General features: G+C 32.9%; 1 protein-coding gene across 2 annotated transcripts in view; it reads right to left on the reverse strand.

The window, feature by feature from the left end:
- Nucleotides 1-24,955, reverse strand: part of LOC135213026 (nephrin-like) — a 620,764-nt gene that overhangs the window by 132,443 nt on the left and 463,366 nt on the right. For both annotated transcript variants that reach the window (XM_064246838.1, XM_064246837.1), the window contains exon 4: nt 14,251-14,430. In XM_064246838.1, coding sequence (XP_064102908.1) covers nt 14,251-14,430 — 180 coding nt within the window. The remainder of the gene's footprint in view (nt 1-14,250; nt 14,431-24,955) is intronic.

Genomic DNA, 24,955 nt, shown 5'->3' on the forward strand with positions numbered 1-24,955 from the left:
ATTTATCTTTTTTTTTCATTTAGTATGAAATTTTCTGGAAGTTTATCTATTATTCTTATATGTTACTATTGTCGTGAAAACAATTAAGTATGAAATTTTCTGAAAGTTTATTATTCTTATATGTTACTATTAGCGTGAAAACAATTGCTAACTAATTGCCACAACACTAATGGCTTAGGTTATTGTTACTTTCGTGCAAACAATTGCCAACTAATTGCCACAGTACTAATGACGTAACTTGAGGCTTTGGTCTAGCAACTAATTAGTGCGTCATTATTAGATTTGATTTGATTTCAGGGGATTTACGCTTACCAAGCCAAACTGGGCCACTTTCAGCAATTAAGACGATAAACACAGGGAGGTAGAGTGGCTGGACAGAAAGATAAAGAGAGTCAGGAAATGAATGAGATGAAGTACAAGGCTCTAAAGGTGGATATGGAAGAAATCCCACATTTTCTCTAAGAAGAGAGGTTGGACAGCAACACTAAAGAGAGGAAGCGGGAACGGAGGTAGAGTAAAAGGCTAAAAAGTGGGTGCAGTTAGGGCCCAGTTAGATACCGTCTACCTTGCATCATTTCTCCAATTACGTGATTTCCTGACAATTCAATTTTTTTTTTATTTCTCCTGCCTTCCCTTCCTAATCCTCTTCTGTTGGTTGCATTTAATCCTGAATCAATTTTCGTTCGTTTTTCATCTGCCTATTTCGGGAGCGTATCTTAATGGGGGAACCTCTTTAATTTAGTCTTGCTGAATGCCTCCAAGATCATTTCTTTTTTATATTCTACTACTCTTCTAATTTGTTTGATAATGAGGTAATCCAACTTTTCTCTCTTTTATCGGCATTCAGGTTATTCAGATCATCCAGAAGTTAATTACAACGAGATTTCTATACGATATTATAAGATTTATCTTTTATGAAAGAAAGGACACGTTTTTGAAATAATATATTTATAAAGCTTTTTTGCGAACAATGTATTTCATTTGGAAATTACATTTTTATATTCTAATTTTCAATTCTGGTTTTTCGATCATTTTAGGAGAACCATGGATGGATAACTAAGTAGTATATAAAAATTGTAGCAGTTTCGTCTACCATCATATGAAGAATTAAAAGCACCAGAGTTATTTAAGGTTTTGTCGTTGAATTACGGACGCCGCAAGTTCATTGGCATTTGAAGAACATAAACATACACATGAACATATACATATACATATACAAATACACAGAGAGACACGCAGACAAAGATACACAAATTTACATAAATATAGGTATACATACATATTTGTGTGTCTATTTGTCTGTGTGTCTCTCTGTGTAGATGTATATGTATATGTATATGTATATGTTTATGTTTGTTCTTCAAATGCCAAAACCGTAAATAACTCGGGTGCTTATCATTCTTTACATAATGGCAAACAAAACTGTTACAATTTTGATATACTTATATATATATATATATATATATATATATATATATATATATATATATATATATGCATAAATAAAATGTTGACTCCATGTAATATGCCAGGCGGAAAATAAAAAAGAGGGATGGGCCAACCTCTTCCCTGTTCAATCAAGTGGCTTTTTTGAAAAAGCGTCTATGCATGAATGCGGTGCGGTATTGTGAGTCAGGCATTGTTTCAATAACTTTCTTTTTTCTCTTTGTGGCGGCGCGCTACGCACTTCTTCTCCTTCTCTCCGAATATTTGCCTGTCAAGGGTTCCGACAACATGCCTGTTCATTCACCGGTGCTTCTGTTGTTACTGCTAATAAAAATATTTCGGCTACCGTCATTATTTTTCAGTTTGTCCAAATCGTGATTCAAAAGCGATTATATATCCACATGAGATTTTGCAATTATTACACCAACTCATTCTGTTTGTTATTACAACTAATAAAAATACAACAGTTATTGTAATTTTTTACTTGGTACTGCAAATCGCGAATCAAAACCGATTTTATATCCACGTGAAATTTTGCTATTATAAAATCACTCATTTTTTTTTTTTTTTTTTTTTTTTTTTTTTTTGCCTTTCCGTCTGTTACTACTGCTAATAAAATACTAAAGTTATTGTCATTATTTCTCAATCTGATGTTTAAACCGTGATTCATAGGACGATTATATATCGACGTGAGATTTTGCTATAGTTGAACAATTCCCTTTCTGTTTGATGTCTAACTCTCAATATGTCTGTCTGTCTGTGAGTTTGTCTGTCATTCTGGACTAAGTTACTGAAGCTTCAAGCACAGAGACTAAAGATTACTTAAAATAATGCAAGAAAAAATTTCTAAAATATTTCCGAGAGGACAAACATAATTTTCCTCGCATTTATATCAGTGTAAAGCAGACTGTGCTGTTAATTGCTTTTCCTGTAACGCTGTAATTTAGTGAGAAAAATAAAATATTTATATATACACAAAATCAACAAGGACTTGACCATCAGCGAATAATTCTATCATTGGGCTTTTATCACAGGAAAAATTATTTCGAAAGTCAAAACCATCATTTGACAATGAGCACATCGTTATATAAAAAATATTGAAAATGTTTGACCATTATTCAGCTTCTCCGAGAATTTTGAAATGCAAATATTTAAGCATTATTATTGCGCAGTCAATATACTTGACTAAAAACACTTTCTTTATGAGACAGATATCCCACTGTGTAAAACTTAAACATCAACAGATTCGTAGCTCTTCCACCTTTTAGAAAAAAAGAGTAGTCTTCCTTATTCTTTCAAAATTACTGACGGACTCTCATAAAAAGTTAAATCGTATTAAATTTTTTAGTCATCTCAAATAATACGCTTTCGTAATATGTAATCACACGAGACCGTCTTTACTTTTTCATACAAAAGGTGTTCTTTGTGTGTTTCATATGTATTTACTTTTATGAAAAATTTGTGTGTATATGTACGTATATGTATATATTCATACATTATATGTATATACATGTACTATACATGTATAGACTATAATGTATGTGTATTATATATATATATATATATATATATATCTATATATACATATATAAATAAATATATATATATATTATATATATATTATTATATATATATATCATATATATATATATATATATATATATATTATATATATATATATACATTATATTTATATATATATATATATGTGTGTGTGTATATATTATATATATATATATATATATATATATATATATATATATACTATATTATAAATATATATATATATATATATATATATATATATATATATATAATATATATATATATATATACAACGAGTTACAAATTCCTTTAATATCCAATTCACTCTACCTCAGAATTAATATAGAGCGAATTGTAATGTATATGAATCAAGGCGATATGATAAAGATTTTTAATATGGCTACGTGTGGCAAGGTCCTTTAAATATGCTCCGAGTATATTTAAAGGACCTTGCATGTGGCAAACGTTTAACTTGGTTAACGTGGTAGAGGGGGTTAGATATCGATTCTAATAACAAATACCTGAGTTCGAGGGTGATTTGTAACATCGGAATCGGTATCAACATATACCATACTCGTGGCCGAATTGATAACATCACTGAATTCCGGATTTCTCCTCAGTCCGCTGGGCGCTGGTTCGAACCCACGGGAGGAGGAAATTGTTGTCAACTAAAAAATTCCCCTTCGGTTAACATATTTGGAAATGTATTAATTCCGAGGTAGAGCGAATTGGATATTAAAGGACATATGTAGCTCGATGTATGTTTTTATATATATACATATATATATATATATATATATATATATATATATATATATATATATATATGTGTGTGTGTGTGTGTGTGTGTGTGTGTGTGTGTGTATCTATATATGTATATATATATAATGTAAAAATATATACATATACATACATATACACACAAATTACTCATAAAAGGAAATATATATACGAAACCCATAAACAACGACTTTTGTGTGAAAGCACAAAAACCCCAAATTTTCACTCCCTTTGTATTAAGGATATGAAAATGTGCAGTTGATTTATATTCCTCGTTGCTTCTTAGAAACGCCGGTTCATTAATATCGAAGTCAGTCATTAACAATAATTAGTCAAGGTTTCTCTTGCTTGGATTAGTGCCAATATATGTCCTGGGAGAGGACACGGGAGGATAATAAATCACCCGAAAAAGTCGTAGGGCTTAAAAGGGGCAACATTCTTCTTTTGCAGCTTCGCCACTCATAATTTTCATCACAATGAACAACAGGCTCTCTTGGAAAGCGCAAGCACGCAGACACAGCTATTTTTAACGAGAAACATGTTCTTACTTCGAAATATATTTTTATATAAAACTTCATCTAGTTTCCTTACTATTAACTTCAATCATACACATTCTATTACGAGCTTGTTGACGCGTGTGCAGTGAACTGGAACTCGGCGCTGCTGTCTTCCCCTACTCTTCTAATCCCCTACCTACTTCGCCTCCACCAAGGGCGGACAAACAAGTTTGCAAGTGGAGGGTGGTTTGTGGTTTGTCTCCACTACCCTTCCGTTCCCCTACCTACCTTGCCCCACCAGGGGTGGACAAGCAGGTTGTTTGCATGTGGAGGGTGGCTGTCTCTCTTACCCTCCCATTACTATTCCTACCTGCCCACCCAGGGCGAACAAACTATTTTGAAGGGGTTGGTGGCTGTGTCATGTCTAATTTACCCTCCCATTCCCCTACCTATCCTGCCCCCACATGAAGTGGACAGACCGGTCTGAAGGTGATGGGTGGCTGTGTCAGCAGGGAGAGAATAAACGAGATCTAGCCGGATTTTATCATCATAGATTCTTACCAAGTAATTATTCTTTGCTGTAAAAATTGTACAACTGGAGACTTATATCCCAGTTGGCTAAGTGGGATATTATTATTAACTGAAATTAAAAACAAATCATAAAACAATCAACTGATTTCGCTTGTGTGATTAGTTATCAATTAACTGTTATTAACAATTTTTCTCTTACCTCAAAAATAATATAACCGTCGTTTTAACAGCAACAAACAACAGAGCTAAGCTACACCGAGGCAGATATATATGACTGGATAAATGTAATTTAATATTTATGCACGAATTACAGTCGTTACTACGTAAATACAAACTATACCCTGTTTTTTTCCATCTGTCCATCCGCCTGTGGCGTTGGCGCATGGTAACACTGCGTCCCGAGGTATAAGTAATATCCTATCTCGAATATTAACGGTGTAATTCACGTACAGTAAATTATTAAAACACTTTTCAGTTACAAATGTGCACCAAGATATCCTTTTATTTACCTAAAACTTACACATAGCATAATTATTTAAAGCCCGGGACGTAGTTTGGTAAATGTAAAAAAAAAAATATGCTAACGTATCCTAAACAGGGACGATACCTGTGACAATTCATGAAAAAATTCTAGAGCTATACCTTCTTTATTGGTATAAGTCAGAAAAAGACCATATTTTTTACAGAATATTTAAAGAATTCGCTATGTATATTGCCTCGTGGTATGATTTGGCATGATCCAAAGCTTTTCCATTAAATCAAAACAAGGCGTGATCAGACCTCCAGCTTACTCGAACTGTGTGCAAGATTCTCCCCTCACGCATAAGTTGTGAACATTATATTCTTAACTTAATGTGAAGTGATCTTCGTATTAACAACAAGGATCAGATAAAAAAGGACACAAATTAAACACGTTTGCATATTCTCGTTTATAAGTGGAAACACAAAACAATTGAATATAAACATAGCCTAAATTCAGTACACCAAATGAATTGAAACTTGCTAAAAATCTATGGTCAAATAGAGCCTAGTTTCAACAACAAAAATTAAAATATACACGCTATATATGTTATTACAACAATTTTTCTGTACTGTTTAACATGCATATTACTTATTTTTTATACTTCCCTTTTAATAAATAAATCATAAATATCCTACCCTAACATTCCCGTATTTTTTAACTCGACGACCTAAAACCTTTTTCAGACCTTTTTAGGCTCTTCCTCAGACTTTTCCTACCTCCCAACCATCATCAACAACAAAGTAATTTGTAGGCTTACTCCCCGAGTAAGCGAAACTAACCCAGCTTCTTAAACAGTCAAAGATTTTTCCAACTAACTGAGACAGAAGAAAACTAACCTCATACCAGGAAAAAAAAAAAAAAAAAGCCTTTGTAACTAAGGAAATCTTCCCTTCTCCTGCTTCTTGGAAGTTACATAACCAAGAGACAATAACATGAGTGCGTAACTCGGATCCTTGTTATAACTCAAGGAAATGCGCGGGTATTTTCCAGTTTAAAATTGGTTCCAGTCATCAGAAACTTTAATTAGATCTCTTGAAGGGTTGTAAAATAAATAATGCTTCACCTATAACCTGTTCGTACATAGCATTAGTATCATTTTCATTTACTCCTCAACAAAAATTTTCCCAAAAAAAGAGTTATTTACACACACAAACACACACACACAGAGAGAGAGAGAGAGAGAGAGAGAGAGAGAGAGAGAGAGAGAGAGAGAGAGAGAGAGAGAGAGATTGCTATATACCCTTATCAATTGTAAAACAATTATCTAAAGTACGATCTAAACGCTGTAGAATTACATTATCCTCGTGTTATAATTTGTATTCACCTTTTAATACAATCTGCCATACACACACACAGAGAGAGAGAGAGAGAGAGAGAGAGAGAGAGAGAGAGAGAGAGAGAGAGAGAGAATCAATTCGATTCACGGTGCCGCCAATCATAAGTCACTAAAATCGAAAAAGGAAATTGCTAAGAAATTAGCGAGGATTATTTGATCCTCCAAGCGCGTAATTACTCCTCGGTCCAAGAAACATTTATTGGTCAATTTGAAAATACGACCTCATTACCGAAGTCCCTCTCACTCGCCCTGTCCGAAATTTTACGAGACCCTATTTTCTTTTTTTTTTTGTTACTCAGACGTATATTCTTCCGCCGGTCTCTTTGATCATTCCGAGCATTAATATCAGCAACAGACGTCAGTCATTTTGCTTCAAATAAACAGCAGTAATGGAGTTCTTTAATTGGAAAAAATATATATATTTGAAAAGAAGCTAAAGTTAGACAACGTGAAAGTGAAAACCGAGTATGAAAGTTTTCAATCTCCAGGCACACACACACACACACACACACACGCATATATATATATATATATATATATATATATATATATATATATATATATATATATATATATATATATCTATATATGTGTGTATGTATGTATGAATATATAAATGAATGAATGAATGAATGTATGTTTGTGTGTCTGCCAACGCGTGTGTATTTACGTATATGTGTGTGTGGAAATGTATTTGTATTAAACTGTATTAAACTACATAATCCTGCATGAAAAGTGGACTTCAATGAATTAACCTCTATACTCTGTTTTTTTCCATCTGTCCATCCGGCTGTGGTGCTTGCGTATGGTAACACTGCGCCCCGGGCTTTAAATAGTTACATTCAGCTTACATTCAACAATAATAATAATATCCTATTTCGAATATTAACGGTGTAATTAGCATACAGTAATTTATTAAAACACTTTTCAGTTTCAAATGTACACCCAGATATCCTTTTATTTACCTAAAACTTACACATAGCGTAACTATTTAAAGCCCAGGACGCAGTGTTACCATGCGAAAACACCACAGACGGATGGCCAGATGGAAAAAAACAGAGTATAGCTGATGATACACTATCCTCTTTAAAAATTCCAGATGAAATACCTACCAGAATTTAGAAAAGGCAGAAAATTCCACAACCAAGAAGAGAATACTAAGAAAGCATGATCAAGTCGCGAGTGGACAGGCACGCAATCAGGAAATTCTCGAGAGCAATGACCAAAATAATACCTTCAGGACAAACTCGGGGAGGCTACCTTACAGTAGGTGACTTTCCAACGGGTTTGCACTGAGGGACATATAGATGTAATTATTGGGTAGTATAAAGCGCTCTACACTTGGAGAGTATCATCATGCCGCTTTGCAAATTTGTTAAGCAAAAGAAAATGATCACAGTCCCGGTATCTTTCAGGCAAAAGAAGATGGAAGTTTATGATGGAAACTTAATCTATAAGTTTTATACTTAAATCGTTTGTGTTATGTGTTCCCTGGTTTATCCAAGAATTACTCTTCATATACATTTGAAGATTTTCTCTCCAATGCGATTTATAGTAAAGTGAAACTTCTTAAAGATTGGGAAACTGACTGGAGAGAGAGAGAGAGAGAGAGAGAGAGAGAGAGAGAGAGAGAGAGAGAGAGAGAAAAAAAAAAATTTTGTTTTCGGAATTATAATTTCAAAAGTCAAACATGAAAGGCTGGCATCTCTGGATCCAATAATTTTCAATCCTTATTTGCTTTGGTCAATGCTGAAAGTATATAGAAAAGATCCTTGAAGGGTCCTATACAATACACCTTTTTGCACGATTTTTAGCATTGCACCAAAAATGTGAACGGTCAGGTTACATGCTGAAACAATTTGCACAAAACGTAGGTAAAAAATCTGAAGCAAAATTAATGATTGTCTGATGGTGAGTTGTTGTGTGTGTGTGTGGGTGTGAGTAATAATTCACCGTTAATCAAATGTCCTAAAGAACACTATCATTCCTTGCAACATTTAGGAGTAGATTACTGTATGAAACCGTTGCTTCCTATGAAAGAATCATTTAGGACTCTCAAGCGGATTTTGGGTTCCACTCCCAAATTTTATCATTTACTGCTGTTTACAGACAGACGATGAAAACAGACAAAAGAAAATTGAAAACAGACAAAAAGCAAATTGAAAACACTTTCTTGGAATATCAATCAATTCTTTTTTTATATTTCAATTTTCATTGCTGAGAAGAGGCCGCCATGATGGATAGTCATAGCTTCCGGAGAGAGAGAGAGAGAGAGAGAGAGAGAGGGGGGGGGGGGGGGGGGGGGGGCATCAACGATGACTGCTGCCCACTGGGCCCAGATTAGAGCGGGGATAAAAAACCGACGTAAGCTATATGTACCTTTTATTCATTTTCATTCATTTTTTAATATGAACAATACTCATTTCTGGTCGTGTGTACCCGTGCTGGCAGGTAGAGTAGGATTAAATTGCCAGATAAAGTAGAACTAATATAATGAATATCGACTGAATAAAGTAGAAAGTAGTAAGAGTATGAAAAGAAGATATGGCATTGAATGTAACTAAATCATGCCTTTAATGAGAAGAGGGAGGGTGGGTGATACAAGTATAGAAAAGAAATTCTTTAAATGGTAAGCACTTCACTATTATGAGAGTATAAACTAAAACATATACAATTAGTACAAAAATGGATATCACATTTTTGGAGGACACTCTTCATTATTGTCTAAAGTGAAGAGACTGATTAAAATTATGTTTACCTTCCACTGAATTCCAGTTCCTTAAATAGATTTCCCTGTAATATTTTGTTATTTGCATTTTCATGAAAGTAGTGTGCTTATCTTTTAGTGTGCTTATCTTTTAGTGTGCTTATCTTTTAGTATAGTTTTGAAATTCCATCTTCCCTTCACTCTAAAGGCATAAAGTTAAGTCTCATTATGTTTCTCGCAAATTAAATAAAACCTTTACCATTACAAAATTTAATGAATGACATGTTCAGTCAACATATCTCGGAAATTAACGTTGCTTCAAAATAACAATGAGCCTTAGTATTGGGAATTTATTTCTTCACCAGTGGTATCAACTAATCTTTATTCAACTTCTATCAGTTCTATAAAAGACTGAATCCAGTCAATATGAAATTTCTCGTCAAGCCTTCAATGCGACTGAAAAAAATGAAGCTCTCAGACATGATTCATGAAACTCCCAGTCTAGGCCCCTGAAACTTTCAGCCACGGGCCGGTGGTGGCCTGTGTTATCGGCACCAATGCGGTGCCAGCCGCACGATCATGGCTAACTTTAACCTTAAACAAAATCAAAACTACTGTGGCTAGAGGGCTGCGATTTGGTATGTTTGATGATTGGAGGGTGGATGATAGTCATACCAATTTGCAGCTTTCTATCCTCGGTAGTTTTTAAGATCTGAGGGCGGACAGAAAAAGTGCGGACGGACAGACAAATAGCCATCTCAGTAGATTTCTTTGACAGAAAGCTAAAAATAGATATTCGCATGTGTATACGCTCTTGCCCAACGGAACTCTCGGTCTCCCTCCTTTTCGCTGGAAGGAAGTCTTGTTATCTCTCTTCTAAAATCCCCCGTGTCACTCTCTGCTCTACAGAACTAGCAGAGGAACTCACCCCTTCAGAAAGCTCGACAAATCTCTCTTACATTTACAATGTTAAAGACGTGAAGGAAGGCTTACTGCAGTGGCACTTCCACGCCCCTATCTCCAGGTTGTAAAGGTCTTTCTATTTTTCGTATGCGACGCTCACGTGTAGGATTTATTCTTAATGTAGAGTAAACTTTTACATTATTCCTTAGTAATCGTCTTGATCTTGCCTATTGTCAAGACTACAGTGCGTATAAAAGCTTATCATATTTTGATACACATAATGTTTATTGCACGCATACCATATTTATGTATACTGTGGTTATCTTCCAGCAGCAAAGCAATCATAGAGGTAACACCTGGCTCATATATAGCATGCATGATGTCACTACTTTCGATAACTATAAGGAACGGAGTGAAAACTGTATAAAGCTTTAAATTTTCTTAATAAGCATTTAACATCAAAGCCTCTAAATGGCTCTCAATATTGATAAAATATCATGAAAAAAAACACGTGAAATAGCCAGTTCAATGCCAGAAATTCATGAACTATTTACTAAGGCTCGTATTAAGAATTTTCTTTCATGTTGAAATTATTTTCCAGAACAAAACTCGTCCTTGTGACTAATTCTTTGAGATACAGTACACATAGGTCAGGTTTAGGGTTTAGGAAATATGTTGCCTCGGTATAATACTCCTTGTTTTTCACAGAAAAAGCTAATCACTTATGTAACCCTTAACCACACGTAAAAAATTTCATGGAAGAACACGGTTGCAAAATCAAATTTGCATGTTATGAAAAGCAAGTATTTGTAACAGGAGTGTGCATTTACCAATGTGGTACATACTGATCAGTTACTCATGATATTTTTTCAAACTCACTCTTTTATATATTTAAATGTGAGAACTAATGAATAGTGCATAAAATTTCCGTTATTAGCAACCACAAGAAACATCATATTTTTGCCACCATGTAAAACTAGTGAACTGAAAATAAAGATGAAACGAAAATAACAAAATTAATGTTTTAACTTAATTCATCATGAGAGGAATTTTTCCCGTCAACCATCAAAGATTTATTATGAATTGCCATAAATGAGTTCCTTAAATAAAGACGTCCTTAATCGACCTTTTAAAATATATGACAGCCACAATTATTTTTTATGGAAACTTGTGCCATTGAATAAGGAAAATGTTATTTCTTATAATATCAAGATTTCGAAAAGTTATAGCGAAAGTACTTCCGAAAAATTACTAATAAAAGAACCAATGAATATAATAAAAAGTGCAGATAACGGGGAATAAATAAAAGAAAACGAAGGGAAATTAGTTAAAAGGAGGTTAACGAAAACGAAATGAAAAGAATGCCAAAGGGGAGATCTGATAAAAATGGTCAATATAAATGAAGAAGAAACTGAAAAGAGAAATAAGATAACAGACAAAGCAGGATCGCAATAAAATAGGTTCGGAGTCTTTACCTTCATCTCAGGAGTAACAAAATGCAATTTAAGAGAGTCCACGAAGTCCACGGAATAGCAAACACGTATTCAATCCCCTGAAGAAAAAGCTGAGTCTCTCTCTCTCTCTCTCTCTCTCTCTCTCTCTCCTCTCTCTCTCTCTCTCTCTCTCTCTCTCTCTCTCTCATCCTGACACAAACACACAGACAAAATTCGGCTCGATGGCTTACTTATTCTCTTTCCGTGTTTACGTCCTTCGTATATTTATCTTTTCCTTTATAATTCTTTGTCATTCTCTACTTCTCTTTGTTGCATACTTCGAAATATATATATATATATATATATATATATATATATATATATATATATATATATATATATATACATGTATACATCTGTATGTATATACTAATATATATATATATATATATATATATATATATATGTGTGTGTATATATCTGTATATATATTATATATATATATATATATATATATATTATATATAATATATATAATATATATATATATATATATATAGATATATGTATAATATCTGTGTGTATGTATATATATACACATATATATATATATATATATATATATATATATATATATATATATATATATATATATATATTTCGATATATATACAGATATATATATATATATATATATATATATATATATATAAATATATACACAAACACAGTACATAAGTCGGTATTTGTTCTTTTCAAAATAAAAACAATCAACTTTCCCTACCTAAGACCAAACGTCGCTCTACCTAATTATTTTCACGGGTCGTGAATCTTTGAAGATTTTTGTTCTTTAATGAACAGTTCCTCAAGCCACTTTTAGAATACAGAAACAGGGAGCGTTCATTCTAGACAGAGGTAATTTTTACAGTTCTATTGAATTGTATCTTATCTTAGTTTATCTTCATTTACTTCTATCTTAAAAATAATCCTTTTTGTAAATTTTAGTTTTACTTCTTTATAAATATTTTCAATTTTCTAAGTTTCAGTTATCTTCATCGCATTTCCACAATAATCACAAAAATTCCATGTCGTATTTCTTCATAAATATTTTTACTCTATGTTCCAGTTTCCTTAATCTTCTTTCGTCAGTGACAACATGGCTTCCCTATAATGTTTAGAAATAGACATAGAAATATATTTTAACATATAATTGTGAATTTTTTTAACAATGTTTATAATGTTTATATCGTTAAAATTCTCTGCGTTTCTATCCTTCAGTCGTTTTCCCTTCCTTCATCACTTTTCCTTTAGTTCCAGGCCACTTTTCCCTTCCTTCATCCATTTTCCTTAGTTCCAAGCCACTTTTGCACATGGCTTCCATAATGTTCATAACGTTAAAATACTATCCTTCAGTCGCCTTCCCTTCCTTCATCACTTTTCCTTAGTTCCAGCCCACTTTCGCCCACTTCTCTCTTCTTCCAGAACCTATTCCCCGGGCCCCGTTCCAGCTTCTCATTTCTTCCAGCACCGACATCCCCATTCCAGTCCCAGCTCCCGGAGAGAAAGAAGAAGGTGCGAAAGTTTCCAACAAAAAGGTTCCCAAAAGGCCATCAGAGTTTCTCTAGAGGGTAAATTCGATTTTGGCCGGAGGAAAGTTTTCTCAGCCAATGATTTCGACTCTTTATTGGTCGTTTGATTATCATAGCGAAATGCCAGAGGCACATTTTGCCTCCGCACTTATGATGACGTTTATCTTTTTAACTCCCAATTCGCCCCCCACCCCATTTTTTTTCAGGGAGGGTGGTACCACCCCACAACTACTAATGTTCACTCTTGTCAGCGTTAGTTTGATTAATTTTTCAAAAATTATTACTTGTATTTTACTTCTTCCTAACAACTGCGTTTTCAATAGTTTCATAGTCCTTACTACTCTGGGTGCAATTATTTTTTCTTGCTTCATAGTCCTTACTATTTTGGTGTAATTATTTTCTCTAGTTTCTGGGTGCAATTGTGCGAATGTAAGGAGAGTCACAAGCATATTTGTTGGTATATCTGTCTGACTGTTTGTTTGTATGTATGTCTGTATGTATGTATGTATGTATGTATGTATGTATGCTTTGTCTATTGCTCAGTTAGATACCAAATTCTAAGTTCATCACAAATTTCATCAAATAGGTGGCAATGATATTCTTCTGTTATTGAGAAAAATTACACCTAGTTTTCAACAGTCCGTCAGCCATATATCTTTAGCCGTGAAGTTTTTGGGCCACAGCAAAAAAGGCCAGTCTCATAATTTAGTTTGTACGAATACTGCTTGCATTATTTTTATTATAACATTGGCAAAGGGAACAAAACTATATACTGATTACTTTTAAAAATGACAATGTTTTAAACATTATTTTTATCTGCTCCCGAATCTTAAAACGAAAATGTAAACTGTTCGTAAATACCAACACAATAATGAATACCCTGGAAAAAGACAGAGAAATGTTAATGTCTACTTTGTACAACCACTTACACCACGATAACAATCTTCGAATGGCACTTACATAAAACCGTGACGTTCGCCGCCGTCCAAATCGGTGGGTCGGTGATAGTTGGCCCTACTTGGCACTGATACTCCCCGTCTTCGGTTAATGTCACGCCTTTAATCACCAAGTGATGCTCTCCAAGCTCTGGATCGCCAGCGTAGGAATACCTCGGATACCCTGGAACATTGCGCTCAAAGCCTGGCAAAGAAAACGGGAAGAGGGGTTCAGTTTAATAAATTTTGCAGCTCTCAAAGCCTACAAAGAAAATGGGAAGTGGGGTTTAATTTAAAAAATTAACAGTTGCCAAAGTGTGAAAAGAAAATGGGAAGAGGAGTTTAGTTTAATAAATGTAACAGTTTTCAAAGAAGGCAAAGAAAACGTAAAGTGGGATTTAGTTTGATAAGTTTTACAGTTGTTCAAGCCTGCAAAGAAAATGGGAAATAGAGTCTAGTTTAATAAATTCAACAGTAGTGCAACCCTGCAAAGAAAAGGGGGGAGTGGGGTTTAGTTTAATCAACTTTCCAGTTATCAAATCCTGCAAGGAAAATGGGAAGTGGAGTCTAGTTTACTAAATTTTACAGTTGTCAAAACCTGCAGAGAAATTGTGCTCTATTTGTATACAAACACTTCTTGGGTTCATCCATTCTACATTAATACATGTAAACGTTCGTTGGCTACTTCTCGGATACATATCGCAAACAAGTTGAAAACAAGTCAGCGACCGTAAGACGAAAACGAATCTTTGACAAATGCTGGACTATCAGTGTATAGAGCCATCGCCATCAAGATGGCGATGATAGAGCACCTATCTGTATTTCCAATATATCGTTAACTTGTATCCAACCGGTATGTGATGTATATGCTATAAGTTACTGGCATGTGTTTGCATGTTTTACTGTGGACGCACACTTATTCATAACTTTAATTTTGATAGTCAACAATATTAAATCAGTCCGCTCATTTTCTGTTTCAGTTAATAAAACAGAGGTACTGTTCATGTGGGCTCTTAGTAAAAATAAAGAATTATATTTTGTTTTAATATATGATACACTTATTGAAATATCAATTCATAAATTGGTGTTCGTCAAAATTTACATAAGAAATTATTGGATCTGAGATTTATGCCTTATGGAGGTTTCATGAGTAAAAGAAAATATATATAGATGATATTTTTATGAAGCAAGAGCATTTCAGTTCCAACTGGACTAGCTTTCGATAGGCAGTGATAATTATAAAGATTTTTACGATTGCTTCATTGTTTTTTTTTTAATTTCAATACTTTATAAAAAATTCTTTCCATCACTTTTAATACGTCTTTAGTACCTATGACTGTAGTGGCTGTCAATTTCGTTTCCAGCCTATACTTAGCTTTCTGAAATTGAGGATGTATATTTCAGCTAAAATCTGATATGGGGAAAGTCTAATGAGATTAGATATATATCTATATATATATATATATATATATATATATTATATATATATATATATATATATATATATTCACAGGAACTAACCAAATTGGTGAGTCTTTTTATGATCATTGGTTACAAATTTATGTTAACGTACACGAATAAATAATATACAAATGCTTATTGGAATCAATAAATATAAAGTATATATATATATATATATATATATATATATATATATATATATATATATATGCATACATACATACATATTCGAATCAATAAATGAAAGGTGACAGGACCCCCCACCAAAGTCTGTATATTTCTCTTTGAGAATAGTGGTTACAAATATAAGTTCACATACATTCACAAATACGCAAATATATATATATATATCTATATATATATATATATATATATATATTATATATATATATTTATATATATATATATAATATATATATATATATATATATATGCCAACGTTTCCTAGCCGCAAAAAAAAAAGGAATACTACTTCACTTCCTGCTTTCATTAAGTTTTCGGGGCTTTGTGATATTTCCTGAAAAATGAACGCTCTTCCCTTCCCAACTTTTGGCAGCATCTCTTACGCCAACTTCTAAGTAAGAGGAAGCTGTATGATCGATCTTTTAGCGGAGTTTATAATTCCCTTTCCTTTCAAGATGGGAAACGAAAGCCTGGGCTCATGGGAAAAAAAACTCATGTCTAGGCTTCTTGATGGTTAACTCATTTTAAAACTGGAATTCTGCCAGGCTATTGATCGTGAGCAATGATTTGGAAAGCAAACCCATAATTTTTTGGTACAGATAACATCAAATTATATATTCTTCCATTTGAGATTATTTGATATAGCGGGTAAAATTACAAATGGTTAAGAATACGTACATGAATGCATATTACATATACATACACGCATACACACACACCCGTATATATATATATATATATATATATATATATATATATATATATATATATATATATATATATGTATGGCAACCCAATGTCCGACACATTAACCGACAATCAAGTAACTCCATTCTGGTATACCAGAGGCCCTGTTTTTTCACTCTTGTAGAAAGGGCTTCCGGCTGACTGACATGGCACGGGTGACCTAATTATGTTCCTAATTACCAAGCTCCATCTTTAAATTTATCAATGCTAATTAAGGTCATATACCGGCTAATAATAATAATAATAATAATAATAATAATAATAATAATAATAATAATAATAATAATAATTCGCATAGCACTGACTTGTAATTGCTATACATTTAATGAGGATATGATGTCTGAACACTTAGCAGAGACGTTTATTTACTGAACTTGCAGGATTCGAAATCTGTATAGACGAATCTATCAGGCGGGATTTAATTTTTCACCCATTCGTTATATATAAATCCTATCTACGGCAATTTCGCAAGGTTTGGAACTTATTGTGTTGAATTGATTTTATTCTTTCTTATGTTCAAGTAAAAACATCAAAGAGACTTATATTTGAATATATATGTAATATACAGTAATATATATATGTATAATACATGTATATAAATTATATATAGATATATATGTATATAAATTATATATATCTATATATATATACATACACACACAAATTTTGTGGTAGATACTAAATGTGTTACAAAGCCACATGAGAACAATTGAACCATCATTACAAACACAATCATTACGAAACGTATATTCGCAATGAAATGATCGAAGATGTACTATTATTAACGAACAATTTGCCGCATTCAACAGCGTCCCAGGTTAGGAATGAATGATATAATTAACCTCAATTACTCTCCTTCGGTATCAGTGTATAGAACAACCAATTATTTTTATCTCCCTTAGACGGGATCTGTGCTTCGGAGCGGATAGTTCGTCCCAGATTTGGGAGAAAGAATATTCTCCCAAGTTAGTTTCGGGCTTGCTGATGAGCGAGCTAGCCAGGAATTTCAAGGGAAACTCGTCGACTTGACCCAAGGACCTAGAAATTTTGCTGCCAAATAACATAACAATATTTTCTGATATGTGATCCTATGGTGCACTGATATTCATACTTGCAAGCTGTTAGCAGCAAGGAAAGTTTTCAGTTTAATATAAATTGAATTTCAATTATATTTATAAAGAAATGAGAGGCGTGCTCTCAACAAAGAGGCAGGAAGAACGGACCCAGCCCTGAAGACTGTCCTTTATTAGAAAGATAGCAAGATCTGCTCAGATAGACATTCATCTAAGGTAACTTAAAATAGATTTTACTTTTTTGTACCAAGTGGAAAATAGATAGCGATATAACGCTGTAATGAAAATTGTAAAGTATTATACGAAATATTCCTGTCGCAGAATAACATTAGCTTATAGATGACGAATGATAAAAGACTTAAACCAAATAATTAAATTATATTCAACATCTCAGTCATGCAGACTAACTAGCTGCAAATGTGATCGTAAGAATATCATAAATGAATTTGTCATTTTAATAAAACTCGAGACGATAAATTATGAGATAGTTTGACAGAATACTAAATTATTGCGCGTTGGCTCATATTTATATATGTTAGTTATGTATGTAAATATCAAAACGACGAATCAAAGATAAATTTCGATAAGAGGGAAAGCTGAATTTAACATACAACGATATCACACTTAAAAAAAAAAAAAAAAATAAAAAAAAAAAAAATAAAAAAAAATAAAAAAAGTGACAGAATTGATCCCTATAGAAATGAAGTTTTATACACAATTGAAGGTGTTACGCGTGTTATTAAAAGACGCAACCTTAATCTACATTTTTAATTAAAATGATAACTTACGATATCCCTGTAACGGATGAACGTTCATAAGCATATTAAAATTTACAACTCTGGCTTTTCATTTACTTTTCCTTCAGCTCATCCTACGGAATACAATCAATTACTGACTTTAAATTCCAGTTCATAACGGTATTTTCGATATGTATTAATTAATCAATTAATCCCAAACCTATGAATAATCACTACCCTGTCATTTATCTTGTTAAGCCCTTCATGATACAGATGGTTGGATCTTTCCTAGATATTGACACCCAACAAAGTTCGGAGGTCGTTATCTAGGGACTAATTTTAAATTTTCTTTGGCGACATCATAATATTTACAGTCTTTAGTTTATGTTTTTACGGTCATCCTCACGTTTTTATCAAATTAGCGACTCTATGAAACAAAGTCCTCGTCTACTTCAGTTTAGGTCATTTTATCTATTGCTGTCTTATGAACCCAGAGCATAATAAAACTATAGCTGTCTCCTCTTAAATATCCATTCTATTAATCAACATTCGCTTCCAGCTGTTCTTAGGTAATTCCATCACTAAATATCTTAGAGACCCTTTGTATAATAGCATTATAGTTGCCTATTCTAAAGTAGCCGTTACAGTCTTATAGTTCTCTTTTCTTAAGTATAAAAGCATTATAGTTGCCTCTTCTTAAGTAGCCAAAACAGTCTTAAAGTTCTCTTTTCTTAAGTAGCCATTACAGTATTCCAGTTGCCTCTTAATTATTTACTTCACGGATCACTATCTAAATGTGACACAACCTGCCATTAACTGCCCAGAAAATCTTGATCCGTAATGTTACTAAATATGTTAATAAGTAACTAATCCTACGATAAATTTTCACGCTCAACTCATCTCAAAACTATTCCAGTGCAGTGTCTGAAGAATATAATACAATTTGACTGAAGAGCACCTGCTATTTAATGCCCTACTGACTCTGCATATAACTAATTAAAACCATCTTCAAATAACTATTTACTTTATTTGTAACTACAGACAATCTTGCTCCGTCTCGTCTGTTACTTGCGGTCTTAGAAACCTTACGCTTATGATATTATAAATGTCAATCGTTTAATATAACCTGTCTGTGTTATATTCTACGTTTACTGACCGCTGACTATCTTAGTGCAGCTAGTTAAAGCTTTATCCTCTTACCAAAAATATTCCTTCTAGCAGTATAGTATTCTATCAAGAAAGCTGTTTCCCAAGTATTTGTGGCTTAATATTAGTGAATCCACAAAAATTCACATGTGTATAAGTGACACACACACACATATATGTAATGCATACATACATACATACATACCATGTAATTATATATAATATAATACACACATACAGATATATTTGTATACATACATACATACATACATACATACATACATACATGCATACATGTTACCTTTGGTTATTGCTAATATTCACATACATAACTAACGTTAACACCACCGTAACGATGTAATGCAAAGGTGCACCGGCGCAATAATTCTTGCCGCGGACCATTAGCTTTATTTTAACTACACTGTCCATTTGGGAAACTTTATGCCTGCGGCCCGTTTTAAGGCAAAATTATGAAGCATTTGCCGTGTCGTAAAACGTCCCCTTCCTGATATTCTCTTCATTATGCTCTTTTTGTTTTCCCACAAACGGTCTTCATAATACGGGTTTGGGTTTGTTCTTTTCACTGTCATGAATCGCGGTGTTACTTGATGTGAAAAAGGGAAAAAAATAAAATTAGTATCTTTTTATATTTCAAAGTTTGATGTGCATTTATAGAACAGTTTATAATAATAATAATAATAATAATAATAATAATAATAATAATAATAATAATAATAATAATAATAATACTATAATCCTAGCGTTTCTTTTCGTAGAAAAAAAGACCATATACTAAAAACTAAAAAAAGTTAATTTTAACATATAAAGCATAAGATTATTCTCCTTGATAAAAAAAAGTTATGCATATCTAACATAATAAATGCATACCTATTTTCTTCAGGATATCGATAAAGTTTATTTCACATTATTATTAACCCATTTCATTGAATTAATCTTGATTTTTTTTAAAATAAAGATCGACTCGAGGCATTTTAAATACCATTTAATAATAATACATTCATTTTCATGGGGACATCTATTGTACTATTCTTTCAGAGGTAATGAAAAGCAAATGATAGTCTCGCCGTCAACATTATCTTTTCTGGAACTTAAAATGATTTCCCTTAAGGCATCGTTTTTCCCTTTCCCTTCTCTCCTGTTATCTGACTCTTTGTATTCACAAATCGACTTAATCATTGATAAATAATTTCCCTGTCATACCTTCATTCTCGTCTATATACAATAATACGGATAGTACAATACTAATGTATAATCTTACTTTCGCAAGTAACTTTCCAGATTTTTTTTAGACGCCTAATAATTTGATTGACCATTCTAGCCCTTCACTTTACATGAACTTTAAAAAAAAACCATTGGATATCAGTTTTCGAAAATATCTAAAAGATTAATTAATACATCTTGTACCTGCAGTTTCTTCATCCCATTTTCTTTGAATACTCTGCCCTTAATATCTGCTTCTTCTGGGTATATTTTCCTTTACCTATCAACAAAAGGAAAATCAATATTGAAGTATTCAAACGACCATACAAAAGAAATACAGCATTTATAATATGAAGACTTAAAAGTTTCCACTCTTCCTTTCAGTTGGAAAAAAAAATAAAAAAAAGGACCATGTGCTTCTATTTGAAAATGAAAATTAACTTCATTGCGAAACAAATAAGAGAAAAACTTTATCACATTACCGTCCAAGAGGAAAATACCTTTAAATACAACAAGCTGAGAGGATGAAAACCAAAAACCAACTTAATTCACATTTATGTGGAAATAACATTTCCTATTTAGCAACTAGAACTGAAAAATAAAACATATTAGATATCAGGAACTGTAAAAGAGAGAGAGAGAGAGAGAGAGAGAGAGAGAGAGAGAGAGAGAGAGAGAGAGAGAGAGAGAGAGAGAGAGAGTTGAAATATTCGGAACTGTAATCACAAGAAACTCACAGGGTGAGACAAACAGGCTTGTGAAAATAAAGGAATAAAACTCAAAAGTTCAGAGAGAGAGAGAGAGAGAGAGAGAGAGAGAGAGAGAGAGAGAGATATTCAGAACTATAATCACAAGAAACTCGCAGAGTGAGACAAACAGCCTTGTGAAAATAAAGGGATCAAACTCAAAGTTTTCAAAGAGAGAGAGAGAGAGAGAGAGAGAGAGAGAGCTGAATACGGAGGGATTTGAAATCTCATCAAAATTCCATTAATAACAACGGCCTCTCCGAAGAAGGGCCTGAACTCGGTGCTCTTGAAGGGAAACTGGCCAGATATGATCCCGGGAAGGGCGGAGGAGACAAAAGTCATCCATCCCCAGGCGGACCAAACGTTCTTTCACTTATTAATACTGTCTGGAAGGGGAATGCGGCGATATTTTACTACCTTCCCAAAAGGGAGGAAGTATTCCTTAACGTACGTTATAACGTTTGTGTGTGTGTGTGTATGTATATATAAATATATATATATATATATATATATATATATATATATATATATATATATATATATATATATGAATAACGGAAGGTCGTTCTTTCTTTTTTCATTTAACCATTTTATACACGAAGTTTCAAATTTCTTGATACATCTTACCAGGCTGGAAAAGCCATGAACTTCAACAGTAATTGTGTACAAACAGTAAGAGGTATATCATTATGTACTTGTTACCACCATATTAAAAGACAATTTAAAAAAAAAAGAGAGACAACCATAAAAGCGTTTAAAAAATATTTGAAAAGCATTTAAAATAAATAACTACACACACACACACACACAATACGCACACACACACACACACACACACACACACACACACATATATATATATATATATTATATATATTATATATATATATATATATATATAGATATATATAAACAGAACAGCAGAAGGCCTGGACCAACGCATGTAGTATATATATACATACACACACACACACACACACACACACACACATATATATATATCTATATATATATATATATATATCTATATATATCATGTGTGTGTGTGTGTGTGTGTGTTGTGTGTGTTAAAAAATGTCTGTATGTGAGTGTGAGTGGGTGGGTGGCAGCACGATGAATCCCAAATTCTTTATAATCAAACTTGTCTAAAATAAATACCAATCACAAATTGTGGAATGTTTTTATTTCAAGATTTAATTCATGAAACCTCATTTTAGTTCGACGCTCCGAAAATTAGAAAAGAAGAAAAAGAAGAAAAAAACTCACTGCTTATTGCGACATCTTTATGCTGTAATTTCTGCAGTCATGGATCCACCTCTTGATCATCGTCCATGAGGGAATAATATCCCTATCCCTTTTATTTCACGTAACTCGAAATACTTTCAACAAACTGCTTAATAGCTATTCCAAACGACTACGAGCATTATGTAATAGAATATTACCAAAAACAAACGACTTCAAACATTGCCCAAAATAGGAAATGATCCATAAAATTCTAACACTTCGCGATATCAAGTATAACATTGTAGTGGGAAAAATACATAGGAAATAACAATAAGCGTTCGTCGTTACCAAAGGATTATAAGTAAGTTATGCTGTAATGTAAAAAAAAAAATAACTTTCAGATTTTACTATTCCTAACAGTTTGGCCGTACAGAAATGCTATGCCATACTGACCTAATGAAAGTATAAATCTTAGTTTAATCAGACCACCGAGCTGATTAGCAGCTCTCTTAAGGGTGGCCCGAAGGATTAGATATTTTTACGTGGCTAGGAACCAATTGGTTACCTAGCAACGGGACCTACAGCTTATTGTGGGATTCTAACCATATTATATCGAGAAATTAATTTCTAATCACCAGATACACATTCCTCTGATTTCAGGTTGTCAGAGCGGGGAATCGAACTCGGGACTACCGAATCGGTAGGCGAACACGGAAACCACTCGTCCAACAAGGAACGAAGAAGACGAAGAACTTGAATATCAAGTTTAGTTCTAATTCCTGATAATCTTAAAATTTTCCTTTTCCTAAATATATCTTATTTTATATATCAATATATTACACAGCGCAAGATATTCTCACCATTCTTCACCATAGCTTTTAAATGTACGAGTATCTTACTGACTCTACTTCACCATACCTTATAAATGTAACTTTCCGATCATACTTCAATTTGCCTTCCATGAATGTATCTTTATCTTTTATTCACAATAATATCCTCACAGGTGATGCATCTGAAACCAATAAGAAGTGTTTGAAACTTGTACCTTTTGGTAAGCGACAGATTTACTCCCTAATAAACTTAATTGATGGTGTTTCCACCTGGAGTAGGTTACAAAGATGCCTACTTCATCAAACGATTCTCATGACTTTATCAAACGATTTTGAAGACTTTATCAAACGATTTTCAAGACTTTATCAAACGATTTTTAAGATAAGATAAAAAAAATTCAGCTTCCAATAAACTGACCTCCAAGCTATCACAAAATGTTTGTCCATAAATTTATATAGAATGCTAAATGTTGGTACAAAATGCTTCGACTCGCATTATGCTGGTAAAAGAAACACTACTGGAGTCAGCTGAGGGGAAATTTTTTTTTAAATAGTAATCCCATTCATACATAAGCAATAAATGACACAGGAAACTCCCCACGGAAACTTAACAAAACCCATAAACCTGATAACCTGCAGCCGGAAGTCGTAGAAGACTGTTGAGGTGTCGAACTCTGTATCATAAGTTCACCAAAAGAAACGGGGGAAAGTGGCTCTTATCTCGGAAGTGAAAATCTTAACAATGAAAGTTACAGAAAAAGTTCGAGTGAGGATCCTGGTTCTTACAGAAGACGTTAACGGACTGATATTGGGTGTCCTTTGGCTGAGGCTGGCTTTCGACGAGAGAGAGAGAGAGAGAGAGAGAGAGAGAGAGAGAGAGAGAGAGAGAGAGAGAGCAATTAACATAATAACAGAAATTGTGGGTCATTCTTGAAAGGATGCTTTGTGAATCATCGTTTTTATGTCATTCTTTCATTCAAAAACCAATTATAAGGAAATGGTTAGTATCAAAGAAAGGGAAAGGGAAAGAATAAAAAATAAAAATAAAATATTACGAATTCCTTCGCCATTATCAAGTATTGCAATTTATAATTTTATATAGTAAACAATACTTGGAAAATAACAACCATACATACACAATATATATTATATATATATATATATATATATATAAATATATTTTATATGATATACACACATATATATATATATAATATGTATATATAATATTATATATATATATAATTATATATAACAAATAAATTTATAATAGATAGAGAGAGAGAGACAGAGAGAAATGTCCCTCTGACAATGTATTAGTAGCGATGTCATTACAATTTATTCCACTTCTAGTGGATTAAA

This window comes from Macrobrachium nipponense, chromosome 42, assembly GCF_015104395.2.
Source record: "Macrobrachium nipponense isolate FS-2020 chromosome 42, ASM1510439v2, whole genome shotgun sequence".
NCBI classification, from domain to species: Eukaryota; Metazoa; Arthropoda; class Malacostraca; order Decapoda; family Palaemonidae; genus Macrobrachium; species Macrobrachium nipponense.